This window comes from Heterodontus francisci, chromosome 30 (genome assembly GCF_036365525.1).
Source record: "Heterodontus francisci isolate sHetFra1 chromosome 30, sHetFra1.hap1, whole genome shotgun sequence".
NCBI lineage: Eukaryota > Metazoa > Chordata > Chondrichthyes > Heterodontiformes > Heterodontidae > Heterodontus > Heterodontus francisci.
Window position 1 is genome coordinate 32,619,314 of NC_090400.1, and position 21,351 is coordinate 32,640,664.

At 42.7% G+C, this 21,351-nt stretch overlaps 1 protein-coding gene across 1 annotated transcript in view; it reads left to right on the top strand.

Moving 5' to 3' along the window:
• LOC137346662 (acrosin-like) overlaps nucleotides 1-20,661 on the top strand; it is a 29,744-nt gene extending 9,083 nt beyond the window's left edge. Inside the window, exons 3-5 of the mRNA XM_068010306.1 lie at nucleotides 73-335; nucleotides 10,076-10,218; nucleotides 20,239-20,661. Of these exons, the coding sequence (XP_067866407.1) occupies nucleotides 73-335; nucleotides 10,076-10,218; nucleotides 20,239-20,619 (787 nt within the window). The 3' untranslated portion in view covers nucleotides 20,620-20,661. The remainder of the gene's footprint in view (nucleotides 1-72; nucleotides 336-10,075; nucleotides 10,219-20,238) is intronic.
• Nucleotides 20,662-21,351: the final 690 nt, after the last annotated feature.

The window sequence follows — 21,351 nt, forward strand, 5'->3', positions numbered from 1 at the left end:
GAATCCACTCAATCATGTAAGTGATTTTGGCTTCATCGTTAATGTTGTCTGCTTTCTTTTGTATTATGCTAGTAATAAAAATCAGTGGAGAGCTGTGATGGGACTGAGAGAACTTGGAAACTCCGATAAATGGACAATTTCTCGGAAAATAGATACCTTAATATTACACGAGGGCTACAACAGCGTCCACAATGATGTGGCAGTGCTTAAAGTGGACAAAGCAATCAGGTTTGGGGACTACATCAGAGCGGCATGTTTACCAAAACCAGGCAAATTTCATATTGAGAAGTGGAACCATTGTCATGTTACAGGATGGGGACTTATGGAAGAAAATGGTAGTATCCTTACCAGCAATATTTATATAGAGAGCTCATAAAGTCATTTCTTTTACGGCGCAGTATTGCCAGATTAAACAGTTTTTGAGACAGGCTTGACTCTCAGGTTAGCTTGCTTTGAAAAGGCCACTGCAAAGCAGCCATGCTGGGCAATGGGAAGCTGAAACTCCAGCAGAGACTGTGCCTTCTGCAGAGCAACTTTTTACTACTCTTTTTATATTTTTATCTCATTATTTACTGAAACCAACAAAGGAATAATTTTTGTAGCTCCAGATGTGATCAGTAACACTTTAACTGTGTTATTCTATCTGTATAGATGTTGCAGTTAGCAACATGACAAATATGATATTGCATCCTCCTGTTTAAATATTCACAGGGTTTCTGTGTGTAGTATTGATGTAAAAGAGAAGGAAATATATTTGTATTGTTTCATTATAAACATGTTATTGACACTCAGATTAACTTGCATTTCTAGTAACAAAAACAATGAGGAAATATATTTTTGGAGTACCTTACAATATAATGCAGGTAATCTGAAGTAAAATTCATTTTTAAAAAAATCACTGTGTGCTGAAAGGAGTCTGATGAAGTCCAAAGAAAATGTCTCAGAACAGTATTCAAGTCAATTATTAAGAGCTATAAACAAAAGGGTACACTGTGATAGCAAAATCTAAGGCATTATTGAGTCCTGGCTTGATTAGGAATATTTATTTTATGTTGGCTTTTATTTTTGCATTGCGGGCAAGCAAACACTGCGATGGTCAGTGACAGAGGGAAAGTAAGGGGTGAGACTACTAGTGAATGGGAATTGGGGTTCCATACACTGCCATCACAGTCAGATGAGTCATCCATGGACAGCGCGGCCATCCAGTTTACCTCCTCCCTTCCTTTTCCTCCACCTCCTCCTCCTACTCCTCAGCTGCTCACTGTATAGCTGGTGGCAAGGGCTGTGTCTCATGATGCACTCTGCAACATACTACCACGGATCATGCCATGTGCTCTGTTGGGTACTGCAGGGCTCCTCCAGGTGGTGGAAATATTGTTTTAGCATGCTGGCGTGCTCTGACATTTGGTGTGGCTGCAGGGTTTTTGTTTAATACATGCTGCCCACATGTGCATGGATTGTACACCAGAGTCATGTGCCATGTCATCAGTGAATAGCCTTTGTTGTCCAATAACCCCCCTCTGGTTTGTTGTGGAGGCTCAAACCAGATGGCAGAGTTGACTGCTGCAGAATGAAGGCATCATGACTGCTGCCAAGATACCAGACATTGACCTGCTGTGTATGATCACACTCCAACTGGACGTTGAGAGAGTGGAATCCCTTTCAGATGCAACACATCTCAGTGTTGATATGCGGTGCCCGCAAAGCGACGAGTGTGCAGTCAATGACACCCTCCACCATCCGGAAGCTTGCAGTCCGAGTAAAGCTATGTTCTCGCCCCACCTGCTTCTCTCTGGCAAGAGGGAATGAAATGTAATCTCTTGCAATTCAGAGCCTCGGTGATCTCACATATACAACAGTGGGTGGCAAACTGGAAGATGTTGCAAATATCGCCTGCTACAGCCTGGAAGGAGCCAGATACATAAAAATTCATTGCCTCAGTCACCTTCACAGCTACTGGCCTTGCCCACCTTGCAGCTGTGGCTGCAGCAGATGCCAAATTTCTGTGAGGACGCCCTTACTGAAGCACAGATGTCTCATACACTGTTTCTCGCTGAGGTTCAAGTCAGTGAATTGCTCTATGCACAACCTGGGCGGATATGGCCTACTCTGCATACTTCCAGCAGATGCACCAGTGCAGCTTGCACCAGATGTGTGCACACATACCACAAACTCCATTTTTGAGCCAAAATGGCACTCGCAGCACTGAAAAAACTGGCGCAACAGAGCTGAATTTCATGGCCACTGTCTTTATGAGAGGTGGAGGGGAAATGGCTAGCAACATTTTATTCATATGGCTTTAATCATTTGTTAATGTTGCCAACTTGACAGCTCTGAGACCAAGATATTGATGAAGGATCATTCATCTCCTATGTAAGACCTTAGAACTAACATTTTCGATGAAAAAAGGCCTGCATTTTTTGTCGCATCACATCTTTTAGAAACAACTTATATTTTTATAATATCTTTGTTACTGTGATTTATGGATTACTGGTTATGTCATATACTTCCCCGTAATCTTCCTAGACTTTGGAAAGAGGTGGGATAAACACTTCACTAGACCATGGATTAGTCTATGAACTTCCAAAAGAAGATTTATTAAATGGATAAGTGAGCAATAAAAAAGATTTTTTAGTAATTGCAGGCTTAACTATGCTGCCTTCAAAGCCGGAAAAAAACAAACAATCCTGGCCACTACATTCAACTAAAATATGAACTAGATATGACATTAGGCCTATGAATATTAAGCCTTTACATGGCAGGCTGCCGTTGATATCTGTAGTCTTTCATATCTCTCACACTGTCTCCCTTTCACTCTCTCAGATGGTTTTAGATGGACTGTTTAATTGGAACAAGACAGTCTGTGAAATACTTTTCCAAATTTGGCTGGGATTAAAGAATTTAAACTCTCTTTTTGAGTTTAATGTCCCAAACTCAAAAAGAGCTGCCAATCAAGCATATTTACAAACAGAATCACTAAGTCATGTATTTTGAATTGTATCACTTGCCCTCTCCCCTTGTTCGGTTACTTGACCAGAGATAAAAGGCAGATCTTCTGGATGCATGCTTCCAGTTCCCAAGAAAATCAGATGCCTGTTTCTCACAATGTTTCATGCATCTAAATTTCAATGATGGAAAGTTCTGGCCAGTGCCTTCAATTTTCGATTATGCTCTATTGGAGGGTGAAGCTCCATTGCAAACTGGAGTGCATTGAGAAAATTGGCCTTTACATCTACATTCAGGGGCTATCAGAACAAGATTGGTAATTTTCTGAGAATGAACCTAGTTTTTAATCAGAAAGAAAGAAGGTAAGTAGAACATAAACAAAAAAAAACAGTCACTGCAAGAGTCATCGGGGGATCATTTTTAACTTTGCTGCCTGGGCGGTAACATGGTGGAGGGGATTACCCAGAACCCACCATTCCACCCCTCCCCCACCACCGATTGTCATCAAATTGGTTTAACCCAGGCGGCAGATGAGAGAAATGACAGTCGACTGATTAAATGTTTGCAAATTGTCAGGACTATTTTAAATTATACATCCCTACAATTGAAGTTCTGAAGTTTAAAAACTAAAGATGAAGCAAGCACTAATTATAGACACTTCACTGCATTCCAATCAATGTCCTCAAACAAATATGATATTGGGGTGAACACATTATGAAAATTGCAAGCTGTGAGCAAAATCTGACTTCAAGGAACTGCTCAGGATTATTCACATTGATGAAGGTGTTTTTATGGACTGAACTTCAAGCTATTTTTGTTACTTTCTTTCGGCAAAGAAAAATCATTAAAGGAATTCAATGTCGACTGTCAATTCCATTTGATATCTTTCTTGAATTACTAAAATCTGTGGGGTTTGATGATAACAATCATAGACGTATTCAACCTCTGAATAATGTAAACCTGTTTGATTCTGGGGAAAGCCTATTAGAAGAGAAGGAAGTTCTTCTTGCAAGTAGTTTTTGAGACAAAAGAAAGCCCATTATGGCGATGAAATGCCACAACGAAGGAATAGGTAGATTTAGACCGTGAGGCATTTACAAGGGTATTCCGTGAAGATTCTATGCCCCAGTAGAGTTGGCCTGTGAAGCACTGACTGAAATTTGATGGCATGCATCCAAATAATTGGAGCTGGTTGAATCAGTTGACTTTTGTATTAAGGTTGGCATGCATAGAAAAAAACACTCCACTGCTGTAGACACTGCTGCCAAAAAGTTTGGTCAAGGCACATCAGTGGTCAAGCCAAGAATCCATATCCTCTATGCAAGTGGCACTGCAGGTAGTTGATTTCATACATCAAGAGTAGCAAAATGGATGAAGATAGCGACTGATTGTTTAGATCTGTTGAAAATGTGTCTAACAACTCCACTATGCAACCAAAGCTTGTATAGCTTGCATCACTTTTGTATGGTAGAGGAGTCATGTTATCTTTGAATGACCTTTGATATGAATTATTACTTTAAAAGTCTCTCAAATGTCTTTGAGAGACATTTTTCTCACAACATCTGAAGCAATTTAACAGCTGTTCAACTGGCTTCATGCCACTCAAAGTATTTGGACCTACTTTTTACCTGAGGATAATGGACACAGCCTGTCAATGCTTAATGGGTTTCAAATGCCATGACAAAACTCTTAACTTTATGCAGTGTCAGTACAAGGCCAACTATGCCACTAGATGGAGCAACTGCTGTAGAAAAAGAAGACTGCATAGCTATTTTTGCTTGTGAAATTAAACTCCCTAAACAGATAGCAAACATTTCCTGAATTATTGGAGTTATGGCACCATGGACAGTTACGTGGTGGAAAGTGCTTTTATTACTGTCCAAGTGGAAATTCTGCAAAATCCAACAAACAGCATCTTTACTTACTGTGGCGGCAAGTTGACACAAATCAGAAACCAGTTGGAATTATCCAAATCTGTTGTTTCAGTGAGCAAGAACTTACATATTTTAACTAATGCTGATGAATATTCTAGTAGTGGTAAATCGGCAAAATGGAGATTTAGGTTCAATGAAACGTTGGCCATTATTTACTGAGACAGAATTGCTCAATGCAGTGAAATGATTCATGGAATGTAAGAATGCATTGTTTGGCCTGAAGTTAATATTTAAAAATAAAGAACGGCAAACACATAAACTGACTTTTACATCACAGAAGTTGAAAAAAGATTTCAAATGTCACAAAAATTGCATACCATGGGAAAGGGGCAAAAGAGCTCGAATAAGTAGCGAAGAAAAAAAGTGAAATACAATAAGCAAAGAGCAACGGCAGATCTACTTATATAATATAAAATAAAAACAAAAAGTGCTGGAAATACTCAGCAGGTCCGGCAGCATCTGTGGAGAGAGAAGCAGAGTTAACATTTCAGGTCAGTGACCTTTCATCAGAACTGGCAAAGGTTAAAAATGTAATAGGTTTGAAGCAAATAAAGCAGGGGTCGGGGAAAAAAGAGAACAAAAGGGGAGGTGTTGATAGGACAGAGGGCCGGAGAGATTACCTGACAAGGAGGTCATGGGGCAAAGGCAAAGAGTATGCTAATGGTATGGTGAAAGAATTGGTAGATTGGCAGATCTACTTAGTTGGCATTGGCATTAACGAATTCCAGTAGTTCCCCAATGTTTCAACAGTCTGGTAAGGCTGGAGTACATTTTTTTTTCTTTTGTAATAATCATCTTGTATTTTGAATAATTTGAATGGACTGTACCAGTATTGAACTTTGTAAAAACATTAGTTCACATGAATAGAACCCTTATCAAAATTGGTCTGGAAATTGTATTGCTCTGGAAACCCTTCCAGTAGTTTTGTGTTTCGAGTCAGAAAATGCTGGAAATACTCGGCAGGTCAGGTCAGATAACCTCTCATCAGAACTGGGAAAAGTTAGAAATGTAATTGGTGAAAGAGGGGTGGGTGGGGTAAAGAACACAAGGGAAGGTCTGTGATAGGGTGGAAGACAGGAGAGATTAAATGGCAAAAGGGTTGGTGGTGCAGGCCAAAGGGAATGATAAATAAGGCCACTTATATAATGTTCATCCAGATGTGCACTAACATGCATAATACGGTGCCATTAGATTAAGTGCAGTAAATGGGGTAGATGGACTTTCCAGACAACTACTCACCAATCATAGCCCTGCTCTGGGTTTCTGCAGGATGTTGCTAATCAGAGCTCTTTCTCAAGTTAGCTGAAGGTCTTTCTATGTGCATCCAAGGGTCAGGATCCAGTGCTCTAATGGCTGACGTAGTCACAACCCAGAGCATCACCCAGAGAAGAATCCTTCCAGTATCCAGATCATCCACAATTCTTCATTCAGCAGTTTGTACATCTGTGAATAAAACAAACTGAAGTAACTTTGGTTCACAAAAATGTCACACACATTACTCCAACAATAATGGGATAAATACAGGAATCCCACTGTTCCAGTGGGCAGCCACATTTGAAGACAGCATGGTCGGAGAATGGGGGATGCAATGCTGTATCCCTGTTTGAGACCTGTGCTTCCTTTTGAGAGCAACCTCCACTCCAGGGAACTTACCAGTTGTTTCTTCAATATAGCACGGGTTGTTCCAGCAGTGGACAAGATTAGTGATATTGTGGATATTGCTCAAAGATAGCAGATCTCCCAAAGCATTGCTTATGGTGAGAGCTGTTTTATCTCATGCAAAATGCAATATACCAAAAGGATCACTGATTTACAATGATTAACTAAATCAAATTCCATTTTTATTAGAGTATTGTAGAAATGTTAGAAATCTGTGGCTTTACTTTTTATTTAGTATCCTTTTAACAATGTAATTAATACTATCTTTTACCTTTTTATGAAGTCCAGGATACAAAGAAAGGTGGTAGGGAAAATGTTACTGGTAGGTAGGAGCTAAGCTGTACAAATAACCTGCAGCAGGACTGGGCTGGTGGGGAGGGCATGTGTACTTTGGCAGTGTTAGGAAGGTGGTCCAGGGATCTGGGGCATTATGAGCAGGGGTCCTGGGGAATGCAGAACTGCTGGGGTGGTGGGGGGGCGGGGGGGTGGGGGGGTCAAGAGTCTGGAAGATGTGGAAGGAGAGTTGAGGTATGTGAGATTGCTGGATGGAGTGATTGTGATGTTTAGGAGTGGGAAAGGGATAACAATGTGGAAATTCCCAGAGTGGGGAAGGGATCCTGGAGTGTGGGAGCACTATGAGGGGAGTGCTGGGCACAGCGTTTCTGAGAAGGTGAACTTGTATTGTGTCAACACTAGGATGGTGATGGTAAGGTATGAGAGCATGTGATGTGGGGGACATCTCGGCTGGCAGCAGTGGTAAAGGGGGGTTTGAAGGGTGATACTGACAAACGTATGGCAATTGGATATTCCTGGGTCAACCTGACAATGGGAACTGAGAGAAATGGTATAGGTTGCAAGAGGAACTATGAGTGGGAAGGGGATAGGTACAGGCACTGGGAGCTGGGAGAGGGGCATTAATTTTCTTAGGTACAAAGAAGTATAGAAAAAGGATTCTTTAACAGTAACCGGGGGAAACCGGGAAACAGTCACTACCGAGGATAAATTTTTAATATAATTTGGAGATATAGCCAACAGATCGCAGAGATAAGTTAGCACCATCTACCTTGGACCTCAAGATTTGAAGACTCTATCAGAGCTAATTAAGATGAGAGAAAAGTATCACAATCAGGCCAGGAAAAGCATTATGAAGATTGGCACAACAGGAAAGTTTTATAGGATTTACAGGCGACGTTTAAAGGAAGTATGTACATACCCAAGACTCAGTATATTACTGGCAAATTTCCAATTTTATTTAAAAAAGGAGCATTTTAACAAAATGTGATAAGCAACGTGTTGCAGGAAGTGCGCACTATACACAAGACTTTTAATATATTACTAGCAGATCTCGATGGCAGAAGCTGGAGGATAAATGATTGCTTACATTAAGGGCATTTGTCCATGTGCTTCAATCCTCGACCATAATTGAGGCTGCAATGTTTTCAAGTGTCTTTAGCCAATGGTGGGAAATGAATAATCCTACTCAACTTTCTCGCACCATTATAGGTGTTAGGGTCCAGCCTATTTGTTCACTTCAGATGACATTAAGAAACAGATGAGTCCACTGGACATAGCAAAGGCTATGGACCCTGACAACATCCTGGAAAAAAGTGCTGATTACCGCTGCACCAGAGATAGCCACTCCTTTAGCCAAGCTGTTCCAGTACAGTTATGACACTGGCATCTGCTCAACATTATGGAAGATTACCCGTGTATGTCTCTTTCACAAAAAAAACAAGTTAGAGCATTAATTGTCCAGATTAGATCTATCAGCCTTTTTCCAATCATCATTAAAACGATGGAAAAAGTGGTCAGTAATGCCATCAAGTGGCACCTGTACACCAAATACCTGCTCACTGAGGCTCAGTTTGCATTCTGCCAGAAACACACAGATCTCATTACTTCCCTGATCTAGACATGGATGCAAGAGCTGAATGTTAGAGAGATGTGAGATTAGCTGCCCTTGACATCAAGGCAGCACTTGACCAAATATGGGACCACGGAGCCCTAGCAAAACAGTGCGGGGGAACATTTTCCAGTGCCTGATGTCAGAGGTAACACCAAGGAATATGTTGTAGTTTTTGGAGGCCAGTCCCAGGGCATAATAATAATAATAGATTTGCATTTCTATAGTGCTTTGCACTGGATGTCTCAAAGCACTTTACAACTAATGAAGTACTTTTGAAGTATAGTCACTATTGTACTGAAGATACCACTGCAGAAGATACTCAGAGAAGCATCCTTGGCCCAACCATCTTCAGTTGCTTCATCAATGATCTGCCCTTCATCATAAAGCCAGGAGTGGGGATGCCTACAGAAGGTTCTGCAATGTTCAGCTCCATTTACAACTCAGAATGAAGCAGCCCATACTAGCCTATAACAAGACCTGGATAATGTTCAGGCTTGACTGACAAGTGGCAGTTAAAATAAATTCCAGGGAATGACCAATGTTAACAGAGAGAATATGGCTATTTCCCCTGATCTTTAATAGCATCACCATCACTGAGGCACCCACTAGTAATATCTTGGGTAAATCATTGACCAGAAGCTGAACTGGAATAGTCATAAAAACACCCACGCAGGGGAGAGGTTGAGTGCACTGTAATTTGTAGCTCACCTCCTGACTCCTCAAACATTTCCCCCATCTATATGGCTCAAGGTGGGAATGTGATGGAATGCTCACTGCTTGCTTGTATGGGTGCAGCCGCAACAACATTCAGGAAACGCAATACCATTCAGGACAGAGCAGTTCATTTGTTCAGTGCCCCTCCCATGGACTCAGTATCCACCCCTTTGCCACCAGCATACTATAACTGCAGTATGTACAATCTATCGGATGAGCAGCCGCAACTTACCAAGATCACCTGTGACCTCCACCATGTAAAGCACAATAGCAGCAATATCATGAGAACACTACTGCCACAAGGGCTTAAGTGGTTCTAACAGAAAAGCAACCATCGCTTTTCAGGGCAATTTATGATGGGATAAATATCATCAAAATTTAGGTGAAGATGAGTAGTATCTTTCTGTTTGCCTGGGTTTTTCATAATTTAATTCATTGCTTTTTTTCCCTATTTTCAAAGAAAATAAACTCAAATTAGGATGAGAAAACACACTCTTCTGCTTCTATCTTTCTAGGGAAATTATCCACATTGCAAATACTCAGATCTCAAGATCTGCCTTCAATTGCCAGAATCACAGCTCTGGATAAAAATATCAAGGCAAAAAAGCAGGCTTTTGGGCAAATGTGAGGCATAGATGTAAGAAGTTCATTAAAGTTAATAGAGAACCACAAAAAACTCAGTGGCTAAATATAATTCATGTTATTGTGAAATATAGAATATTTGATGTTTTTATTTTGTTTGAAATCTTATTTTGGATATTAAAAAATTCAGTTATAGGGAAAATATTGTGGACTTTTAATCTATTATAGATAGGTAGATTATTCATTTAGACTTCATATTGTACTGATGCTAATTATGTTGACATGTATGTTAGTTTTGCAATACTAAGTGAATTTCTTCTTGTGTTTTTATTAGGTGTACCAGCACGTATACTTCAGGAGGCTGGAGTTAAACTGATTCCTTTAGAAACATGTCAACAGAGCAACTGGTACGGCCACTATGTATCTGATAAAATGATCTGTGCAGGTTTTGCAGGCGGAGGCATTGATGCCTGTCAGGTAAAACACAATTTCCTTTTTGATAAGTACAGAGTACGTCTTTATCATATGCCCAGAGCTAAATTCACAAACATATAAGTTGCAAAATTCACAATGTGTCATTAACTCGTGCCCGTTGTATCCGATGCAGGCAGCACGCAAACTTTGTGCTGCCTCCTCATTTATGTGATTGCAGTGTGCAGCAAGCACTAACTGCACTTTTGAGTAGCTTCATGCCTTTACAGGGAGAGTGAAACTGTGGGAGGCTCGCACGAGTTCAAACTAGCCTGTACTACTTAAAGCCAACCTGGAGTTCTTAAAGGGGAGGTGCATTTTAACTGGAGCAGGTGCTGGAAGTCATTTACCTGGAAAATACTCGAGTGGTACTGGATGGCAGAGATTGGTGTTATGAATACTAAACTTTGTAACATGATTATGTTTTAAAAATTGTGATTTTTAAAAGTTTAAGATAGAGTCCAGAAGGTCAGGTGACCTCGCATCCACTTTGCTAAAGACCAAGACAGATCAAAAACTTCTTTCTTTGAAAAAGAGACGGCAGGGGTAAAACTTGAAGAACAATGGGTTTCACCCTCCCAGACTTTCAGGTTGTAAAACAAGGAGTCAGTGATTCTGAAGATGGAAATGTACCAAGCAGCTGTTAACACCTGGGAACAATGGAAGGCCCAGGTGGCTCTGTGAAAGCAGACATCTGGACTTTGCATATTGGAACAGGACACTAAGCTATTGACTTTTGGGTCCAAATACATTTAACAGATTTTCTGAAGGCAGACAGGCTGTAAGAGACTAAACCAGCGGCTGAGACCTCCAGGCAGGCTGCAAGAAAGGAACCTAGTGGTTGCAGCCTGAGAACAGGCTGTGAAGACGACAACCAGCAGTTGCAGCCTTGAGAGAGAGAGAGAGGAGACATCTGCTGTCAGAAGTCTGATACACCAAAAGGCTGTGAAGACTTACATAGAAACATAGGAACATAGAAAATAGGAGCAGGAGTAGGCCATTCGGCCCTTCGAGCCTGCTCTGCCATTCATTATGATCATGGCTGTTCATCCAACTCAGTAACCTGTCCCCGCTTCCCCCCCCACCCCCCATATCCTTTCATCCTTTTCGCCCCAAGAGCTATAGCTAACTCCTTCTTGAAAACATACAATGTTTTGGCCTCAACTGCATTCTGTGGTAGCAAGTTCCACAGGCTCATCACTCTCTGGGTGAATAAATTTCTCCTCATCTCAGTCCTGAAAGATTTACCCCATATTCTTAGACTATGACCCTTGGTTCTGGACTTCCCCACCCTCGGGAACATCCTTCCTGCATCTACCCTGTCAAGTCCTGTTAGAATTTTATAGGTTTCTATGAGGTCCCCCCTCACTCTACTGAACTCCAGCGAAAGAAATCCTAACCGACTCAATCTCTCCTCATATGTCAGTCCCGCCATCCCAGGAATCAGTCTGGTAAACTTTCACTGCACTCCCTTTATGGCAAGAACATCCTTCCTCAGATAAGGAGACCAAAACTGAACACAATATTCCAGGTGTGGCCTCACCAAGGCCCTGTATAATTGCAGCAAGACATCCCTGCTCCTGTACTCGAATCCTCTCACTACGAAGACCAACATACCATTTGCCTTTACCGCCTGTTGCACCTGTATGCTTACCTTCAGCAACTGGTATACGAGAACAACTAGGTCTCGCTGCATATTCCCCTCTCTCAGTTTATAATAATAATAATCTGCCTTCCTTTTTTTGCTACCAAAGTGGATAACCTCACATTTATCTACATTATACTGCATCTGCCATGCATTTGCCCACTCACTCAACTTGTCCAAATCACCCTGAATTCTCTCTGCATCCTCCTCACAACTCACCCTCCCACCCAGTTTTGTGTCACCTGCAAATTTGGAGATATTACATTTAGTTCCCTCATCTAAATCATTAATATATATTGTGAATAGCTGGGGTCCTACCACCGATCCCTGCGGTACCCCACTGGTCACTGCCTGCCATTCAACAAAAGACCCATTTATTCCTACTCTTTGTTTCCTGTCTGCCAACCAATTTTCTATCCCTCACAATACACTACCCCCAATCCCATGTGTTTTAATTTTACACACTAATCTCTTACGTGGGCCTTTGTCGAAAGCCTTATGAAAGTCCAAACAAACCACATCCACTGGCTGTCCCTCATCAACTCTACTAGTTACATCCTCAAAGAATTCTAGTAGAATTGTCAAGCATGATTTCCCTTTCGTAAAACCATGCTGACTCTGTCCATTGTTCTCCAAGTGCTCTGCTATAAAATCTTTGATAATGGACTCTAGAATTTTCCCCACTACCGACGTCAGGCTGACTGGTCTATAATTCCCTGTTTTCTCTCTACCTCCCTTTTTAAATAGTGGGGTTACATTAGCTGCCCTCCAATCTGTAGAAACTGTTCCAGCGTCTATAGAATCTTAGAAAATGACCACCAATGCATCCACTATTTCTAGGGCCACTTCCTTAAGTACTCTGGGATGTAGATTATCAGGCCCTGGGGATTTATTGGCCTTCAATCCCATCGATTTCCCCAACACTATTTCTCTACAAATATTGATTTCCTTCAGTCCCTCTCACTAAACCCTGTGTTCCCCAACATTTCTGGTATGATATTTATGTCCTCTTTTGTGAAGACAGAACCAAAGTATGCATTTAGTTGGTCAGCCATTTCTTTATTCCCCATAATAAATTCCCCTGTTTCTGACTGTAAGGGACCTACATTTGTCTTCACCAATCTTTTTCTCTTCACATACCTATAGAAACTTTTACAGTCAGTTTTTATTTTCCCCGCAAGCTTGCTCTCATACTCTATTTTTCCCTTCTTAATCAATCCCTTGGTCCTCCTTTGCTGAATTCTAAACTGCTCCCAATCCTCAGGTCTGTTGTTTTTTCTGGTGAATTTGTATGCCTCTTCCTTGGATCTAATGCTATCTCTAATTTCCCTTGTAAGCCATGGTTTGGCTACCTTTCCTGTTTTACTTTTACGCCAGACAGGAATAAACAACTGTTGCAATTCATCCATGCGCTCTTTGAACATTTGCCATTGCCTATCCACCATCATCCCTTTAAGTAACGTTTCCCAATCCATCATAGCCAACCTGCGCCTCATACCTTCATAGTTTCCTTTATTAAGATTCAGGACCCTAGTCTCAGAATCAATTACGTCACTCTACATCTTGATGAAGAATTCTATCATATTATGGTCACTCATCCCCAAGGAGTCTCGCATAACTAGATTGTCAATTATTCCTCTCTCATTACACAATACCCAGTCTAGGATGGCCTATTCTCTAGTTGATTCCTCAACGTATTGGTCCAGAAAATCATCCTGAATACACACCATGAATTCCTCCTCTACGGTATTGTGACGAATTTGATTTGCCCAATCTATATGCAGATTAAGGTCACCCATAATTACAGATGTTCCTTTATCGCATGCGTCTCTAATTTCCTGTTTAATGCCATTCCCAACATCACCACTACAGTTTGGGGGTCTATATACAACCCCCACTAATGTTTTTTGCCCCTTAGTGTTTCTCAGCTCGACTTGAACCTGTTTTGAAGGTTGAATCTTGCGAAGAAGTAGAAGACCAGCAGGATCACTAGGAACCGCCATATTCACAGATGTCCAGGTTGAAAGTGCTTGGAGAAGTGAACAAAGGGGATATTGATTGTTGAAAAGCTCTGGGGAGATCCAACCCATTGCAACTGGGAGGAGTTTGGGACTTTTAACTGCAAAGACTTTTGTCATCAGAGAGGATTGTGTAACATATAAGTGTGGTGTGACGTTTTTAAGTATTTTAATAAGTAAACACCTTTCTTTGTAATTTGGGGTATCAGCTACTTACAAAGTACTGTTTAGTTAATGGGGACGTGAAATCCTGTCATGTAATTCTTTAACTTGTTCTGGGGGTTCATATCTCGTATTTTTCACATTAGCGATCTCACTGAGGTCGTAACAGTGGGCTCCAAGGTTCTCTGAAGTAGCACTGGAGGCCTTGGTGCAGAAGGCAGACAGGAGGAAAGAGGAGCTCTATCCAGAGGGATGGGGAGTCCATTTAGATAGACACAGTGAAGGTAGTGGGAGCAGATAGCTGTTGCAGTCAATGCCGGCAGTTAACCCCAAGGACCTGGATGCAGTGCTGCAACATGTTGAATGACCTCACGTGAGTGATCAAGATCAGCGAATGCAGCTTCAAATATCATATCCGATCAACTGCACCAGTAGCCTCACACTCTGCTCGATGCACCACACCCCATCACTCACCTACCAACAATCTCTACCAGTCAGGACTTACACCTAACATTCATAGATGTAAAGGGTAAGGTGCGGGACTGTTGTTGAATGGGGAATTGGTGTTGTGTTCACTGGTACCACAGTCCAATGAGCAGACCATGGACAGCCTGGCCAGAAAGGGGCGATGTTGGTTCTCTCCTCCCTTCCTCCTGTTCTTCCTCTTCCTTCTCCTCCTCTTCCTCAGCTGCTCCGGAATACCTGGTGCAAGGGCTGTGCTCTCATGATAGCGAGGTTGTATAAGATACAGAAGACCTTGCAAATCGTGACACATGCTCTGGAGGGTACTGCAGGGCTCCTCCCAAACAGTCCAAGCAGTGGAAGTGTTGCTTAAATGGACTGCTCGATGACATTTCATGTAGCAACATGTCCCTTGTTATACGCAGGCTGTCCACATGGCACCAGAGTCATGAGCCAGGTGATCAGTGGATAGCCCTTGTTGCCCAATAGCCACCCTCTTGTTTCTTGTGCTGGTTCAAATGCTGATAGTACAGTGGACTGGTGCAGAATAAAGTCATCATGACTGCTGCCAGGATAGCAGGCATGGACCTGCAATATGTGCTGAGTATGGCCACACACCAACTGGACATTGAGGGAGTGGAACCCTTTGCGGTTATGGTACATCTCAGAATTTATATGTGGCGCCTGCAAAGTGACGAGTGTACAGTCAATAGCACCCTGCACCATGGGGAAGCCTGAGCTCTGCCTGCTTCTCTCTGGAAAGAGCAACTGCAATGTATTTGCCTGTCTTTGCATTCAGAGTGACAATGACCTCTCTTAATGGATGAGAAATGGAGATGTCGCCTGCTCCAGCCTGGAAGGAGCCCAATGCAAAGAAGTTCATGGCGATGATTACCTTTACAGCCACTGGCAGTACTGTCCCCACCTTGCTCTGAGGCTGCCGGTTTGCCTAAAACAGGTAGCAGATTTCTGTCAGCACCTCCTTAGTGAAATGGAGACATCCCACACACTGTTCTTTGCTGAGGTCGAGATTTGCGTCCTGAAGACCCTCCTGCTGAGCGTCCCTCTCCCCCTCCTCTGTGCCGCCTCTGCTCAATCTCCCTATTATGCTGTGGACAAGGGGGATGACTGGGAGCAAGTGGTCTGAGCAGAACCCTTTAAGTCAGAACCAAGGCCTTCACTACATGCCACACCACTTCCTGTAGACTTCACCAACTTTAAGTAGCAGATCAAAGTTCCAACTAACTCAGCAACAGCCAGTAACTAACCAGAAAGTGGTTGATGATCCCTTTAAATAGCTTTTTAAAAATTCTTTCATGGGATGTGGGCATTGTTGGCAAGCCCAACGTTGATTTCCCCTTGAACTGAGTGGCTTGCTAGACCATTTCTCTAAGGGGCATTAGTGAACCAGATGGGGTTTTATAACAATCAACAATGGTTTAATGGTTACCATTAGACTAGCTTTTAATTCTAGATTTATTAATTGAATTCAAATTTCACCATCTGCTGTGGTGGGATTCAAACCCGTGTCTCCAGAGCATTAGCCTGGGCTCTGGATTACTAGTCTGTCAGCACCTCCCATAAATTGGTAAGGGTGAGCCCTTCCTGCTGCTGAACGCATGTTCAGCTGTGTGAGATTAAGAGAGGGCGTTGCTGTAGCATTCAGGTCAAAAATGGCGTCAAATCAGCATTGCTCGCTGACTGACGTTACGATCTGCCTACTCTGCAAAATTGTGGCGCCTGCTCCCAGTGCTGCCACCAACAAGCTGCCCAAACTACATACAGCCCGCACCAGAAATGTGCACGTTTTGAATCCGGAACAGCATCTGTAGCACTGAAAATATGGGCACTATACAACCTTGTGGCCATATGCTTTTAATTAGCTCCCCCTGCTGGCAATTTAAGAGAATGAAAAAGTCAGTAGAAACAGCCAAGATGTCAGGTTCCTTTATCTTTACAATCTGAAAAACTGCTTGCATCCCACATTCTGCAGCATTGCTAAAACAGTGTGCACAAGAGGCCCATGTCGTTTCTCTCACACTGACATTGGGGCATTATGTGTATAGCACATTACTAATAAAGCAGTAATATTGGATAATCTTTCTGCTTCTGCACTCTATGAACAGAGCAGCATGTATCAGGAAGGCCGATTGGAACACTGGGTGTGGAGGATTGTGTGCACATTATCCAGCCTGCCCAGCAACTATGGGACCATCATCAAAATGTTTACACATTTTAGGAGACATGCTGGGCAGAATTTTAACCTTTTTGCCCACTTGCAGTGGAGGAGGCTAACAGTGAGTCAGGAACCCAACAGATGGTGGAATGGGCTTTGGCACGGCTTTTTGGCGCAGTTACAGTATTAGTATCCCGCTTCTCGATTTCCTGACAAATTGGATTGGCTGGGTGTGATCATGACCTGTACAGAATCACAATTGTTACAGTGCATATGACAGTTAAAGCTGCAATATTTAAAGGGACTCCTGTAGAGGACAGAATGGATCCATTCTACAATTGTCAGGGCAGAGACAGCAACTCTACTGAGAGTCTCAATGTAAGAAGGCTGTCCCTTCTGGTTCTCTGAGGCATCCCTGTAGGTAAAGCTGCGGGCTGTAAGGGCCTGCAGAGAAATATTCTTTCTGGCAGACAGGAGGAAGAGGCCAGACTTTGAAACAAAGCATACATGATAGGAAGTTGCTGAGGAGGTGAGCAGCAGAGGCGTGGGCCCTTGCTGATGGGTAGGGTGCTGCAAGGGGTTCAATAACCTCATCAGGGCAGGAAAGGTGAGTGGCATGGACATTCACGTGCCAACCCCCTCAGTCTAACTTCCTTAGCCATCTCCTGCACAGCACTCCCCAGGCACTTCTTGCACCTGTAGCTCCACCCATTACTCTGTCTCAAGGCACCTCCTCACATCCCCATCTGAACAACCACTGACACTCACCTCATCTTATTGCCATGTCACACACATTCCTCATAGTCACCCTCCAGAAATTTTGTAATTTCATCCTCTCAAAACATTCCATTTCTCACACTCAAAGGTCTCAGCTTTTTCTCCTTGCAGGAGAAAAGAGCAAAGAACCTCACGGAGAGGCAGAGAACCAGGGATGGCCCTCCCATCATCACCACCTTGACTACTGCGGAGAAGGAGGCAAGGGAGATCAGAAGAGTTAGATTGCCTGGTCATTGGAGATGGAGAGATAGAGGTCGCTCCAATACCTGGTGGCAGAATTAGATATCACCCTGCCATGTGGCACTCGACACTCACTCGTGTTGACTTGATGTTACCAGTGACTGAAATATGATGATCTGCACAATGATGACTTTGAATACTTTGCCCTTGTCAGTTCTAATTCATATCTTTCCTCTTCCGATAGAACCATCAAGTGCCACGCAGGAGCTGTTGTAGCAGGAGGCTGAGGAGTCCTCAGAGGAGGTCGTGCATTCTGAGGAAGCACCGTCACACAACTCATGCATAACCTCCACCAGCTCAGTTGTACACACCGCAGTGGGGCCTCCAAGGCAGGTGGCTATGTGGCCATATGCTGAGCCACACATCACAATAGAGCAGGAACAGGTATTGGAGACAGGTACAGTAGTGGAGAGTGCCCATTGGAGGGTGCAGGACACTCCAAGCTCTGCTCAGCTGGATGCAGATGCTGAGCATTGGGGGTAATCAACAAAGAGGACTATTCTGGAGCAGCAACAGAACATGTCTGACATTCTGTTAGCATTTCCAGAGACACTGTGTACCACTGGAGAGAGATTGGAGGAGCCCGTCTCTAATATAAATGCCATGATGTCTCAGATCTTTGCGCTGATGTCCACCTCCATGGAAAGAGTGGTCACTGGCCTGAAGCATCAGATGTGGCTGGCAATCAAGTGCATGCTGGACCTCACTGCTGACCTGCACACTCAGTTGCCACTTAAAAAAGCGCAGAGAAGAGCCTCATTGTGCCCATTCAGTGCCTCACTAAAGTGCAGCAAATTGCTCTCCAGCTCTTGGCTAGCAGGGAAGTGCAGGTGGACCATGAGCAGGAAGATGGAGAAAGGGTACATGGAAGTGGGAGCTCTGCTCAAGATGCTCCCACTCCACCCACTTTGGCCCCTTCAGTCAGAGTCACACATGTTGATTCCTGACCCGATGACTGAGTCTGTCCCTGCAAAGATTCAGGTTGGGGCAGTCTTTGGCAGGGCCCGCACGGTACCTTGTGCTGTCTCTGAAATAGCTTCACTGCATAAAATTGGATTTGTCAGTGCGAACTAGACAAAGATGACTGTGCCCAACCAGGTGATAGGGATCATTGTCAGTGTTTTATAGTCAAACATGAGTCAATGAGTGTGATTGCAGCTATCTTGAAAATGTCTAGGAGGCTGCCTATCTCCTCAGGTAAGGTGGAAGAGTTGTCACTTCAAGGAGCTGGGCCTTATAGATCTTAGTTGGGTGGCCATTGGTTCAAAGAGTTTCACACATAGATGTTGTATTACTGCACGGATCTTCCTATTTCCTAACTGAGTTGTGGTGTAACTGACTAAGCTCACTCCCAGAAAAGCTGGAAGCAGGGGAGGATGGCAAGGTGGTAGATTGTTGCCTGGGAGGTAGCCTGGTATTCTGAGACATAGAGATCAGCAGACCCTTTACTGATCTTACTGCTATTCTTAATTTGTCACTGTTCTGTCTGCCCTTATTATTATAGTGTGTGTGTTAATAACTTTACCAACTTTTCTCCTATACATAACATTTTGATCTGGAGGAGCTTTGCAGTTCCCACTGACAGCAGATTCCTTAGTTCACTTCTGGCCTGTATCACACTCTGCTCATTGCTCCCTTCTGTTTTTCATGTTGGTTTCTAACTCTTTTCTCCAGCGCTCTTAATTTTGAGTCACTCTACACCTATAGGCAGGAAAAGAGCCATGCAAATTGCTTTTCTTGTTTCTTCGAATAGCATTGATGAGGTATCAGGTCCTCTTTAAGCTGAAGCTACAGGGAGAATGTGAATTCTGAATTAGCACGGAGCACAGGGTTTTTGGATCCAGGGCTGGGCCTGTCGCAGTAAGGGAAGGTAAGCTGGAAGGCAATTAATGCATTGGATCGGAGATGAATATAGGGCCAAAGGAATAGTGCTTGACAGGTGCAATTACTTCATGAAGAAATCATTTTTTCTGTAATATATTTTCTGTGAGATTGTGTGGAATATCTATTCCTTGGTTGTAGTTTGCTTGGTTCATTGACCCATGCCCAGGTCATTACAATGAATGCATGTCAAAAGCCCTAGGGTGGCATGAATCTGCATCAGAGCTAATGTTCTGTAGATTCAGGTGTCAGGTTTAAGGAAGTGTTACATGTCTAAATATATTTGTCACTAGTAGAGCTGTGAGGAGAAGCTATTTAACTCAGCAACAATATGTAGGCTGAATGACAAAAGTACAAGTTTTTTTAATGCAGCAATATGTTATGTAAACCCAATGACTGACAGACCCAGTTATTAATTCAACTGGAGTTGGTTGATAGACAGTTTTTATTATCTAAAGATTACTTTTGGATTTTTTTGACTAATTATTAATTTTGTCTACATATTTTAAATAAAGACTAAATCAAGATATATAAAATAAACGGTTGTTGAAATACTTGAATTTCTACTCCATTGATCCTTATTCAACAGTATGCAAAACATGTCCTGTTTGTGTTTGCAAACAGGCTATGCTTACTGATACTGGTCTGACTTTATTTTTCCTCAGGGTGATAGTGGTGGACCCCTGTCCTGTCAGCTTAAAGGTTCAGATCGGTTTTACGTGGTTGGAATAGTTAACTGGGGACAAGGCTGTGCACAGCGTTTTAAGCCTGGTGTTTATGCAGCCACAAGCATGTATGGTGAATGGATTGAACAGAAAACTGGAATATCGATTTCCCAAAGTGAAGATGCTAGTGCGCAATACATGGATGAAAACAGCAGTGCAGAAGCAGAAAGTTCAACAGAAAAAGAGCCATTGTCCTCCAACACAAATAATGGTGTAGGGTCGCCTACCTCATTGGTGCACAGAAACTCACCTGGACAAACAATTTCCCTTTTAAATCTGCTTATTGTTTTGTATCACTTTTGTATTAGTTGTTGTTTCTGAATTAAAATCTTTTTTATAATTAAAATACTTTTCAGAAAGAGACACATAGCCCTTAGTAAAATTGCTGTTGCATCCAATGTGCCTTAAGGTACTTCATATCTCTGCTCTCAATCTCCATTTCAATCTATTATTTGAACTTCAATTGAGGAAAATTTCACTCCCTAAGTGTAAAAAGCAACAGAAAAAACACTAAGAATGAAAGTAAAGTTTATCTAAAACAAATTTTAATTGCCTTTTTATTCGTTCATGGGATGTGGGTATTGCTGGTAAGGCCAACATTTTTGCCCATCCCTAATTGTCCTTATGGTGCTGAGCCGCCTTCTTGAACCGCTGCAGTCCATCTGGTGTAGATACACCCACTGTGCTGTTAGGAAGCGAGTTCCAGAATTTTGACCTGGCAACAGTGAAGGAATGGCGATACAGTTCCAAGTCAGGATAATGTGCGACTCGGAGGGAAACTTGCAGGTGGTGGTGTTCCCATACGCCTGCATCCCTTGTTCATCTAGGTGATAGAGGATGCGGGTTTGCAAGGTGCTGCCGAAGGAGCCTTGGCGAGTTGCTGCAGTGCAACTTGTAGATGGTACACACTGCTGTCACTGTGCATTGGTGGTGGAGGGAGTGAATGTTGAAGGTGGTGAATGGGGGTGCCAATCAAGTGGGCTGCTTTGTCTGGGATATTAGGGGATTCAGCGATGGCAATGCCGTTGAATGTCAAGGGGAGAAGGTTAGATT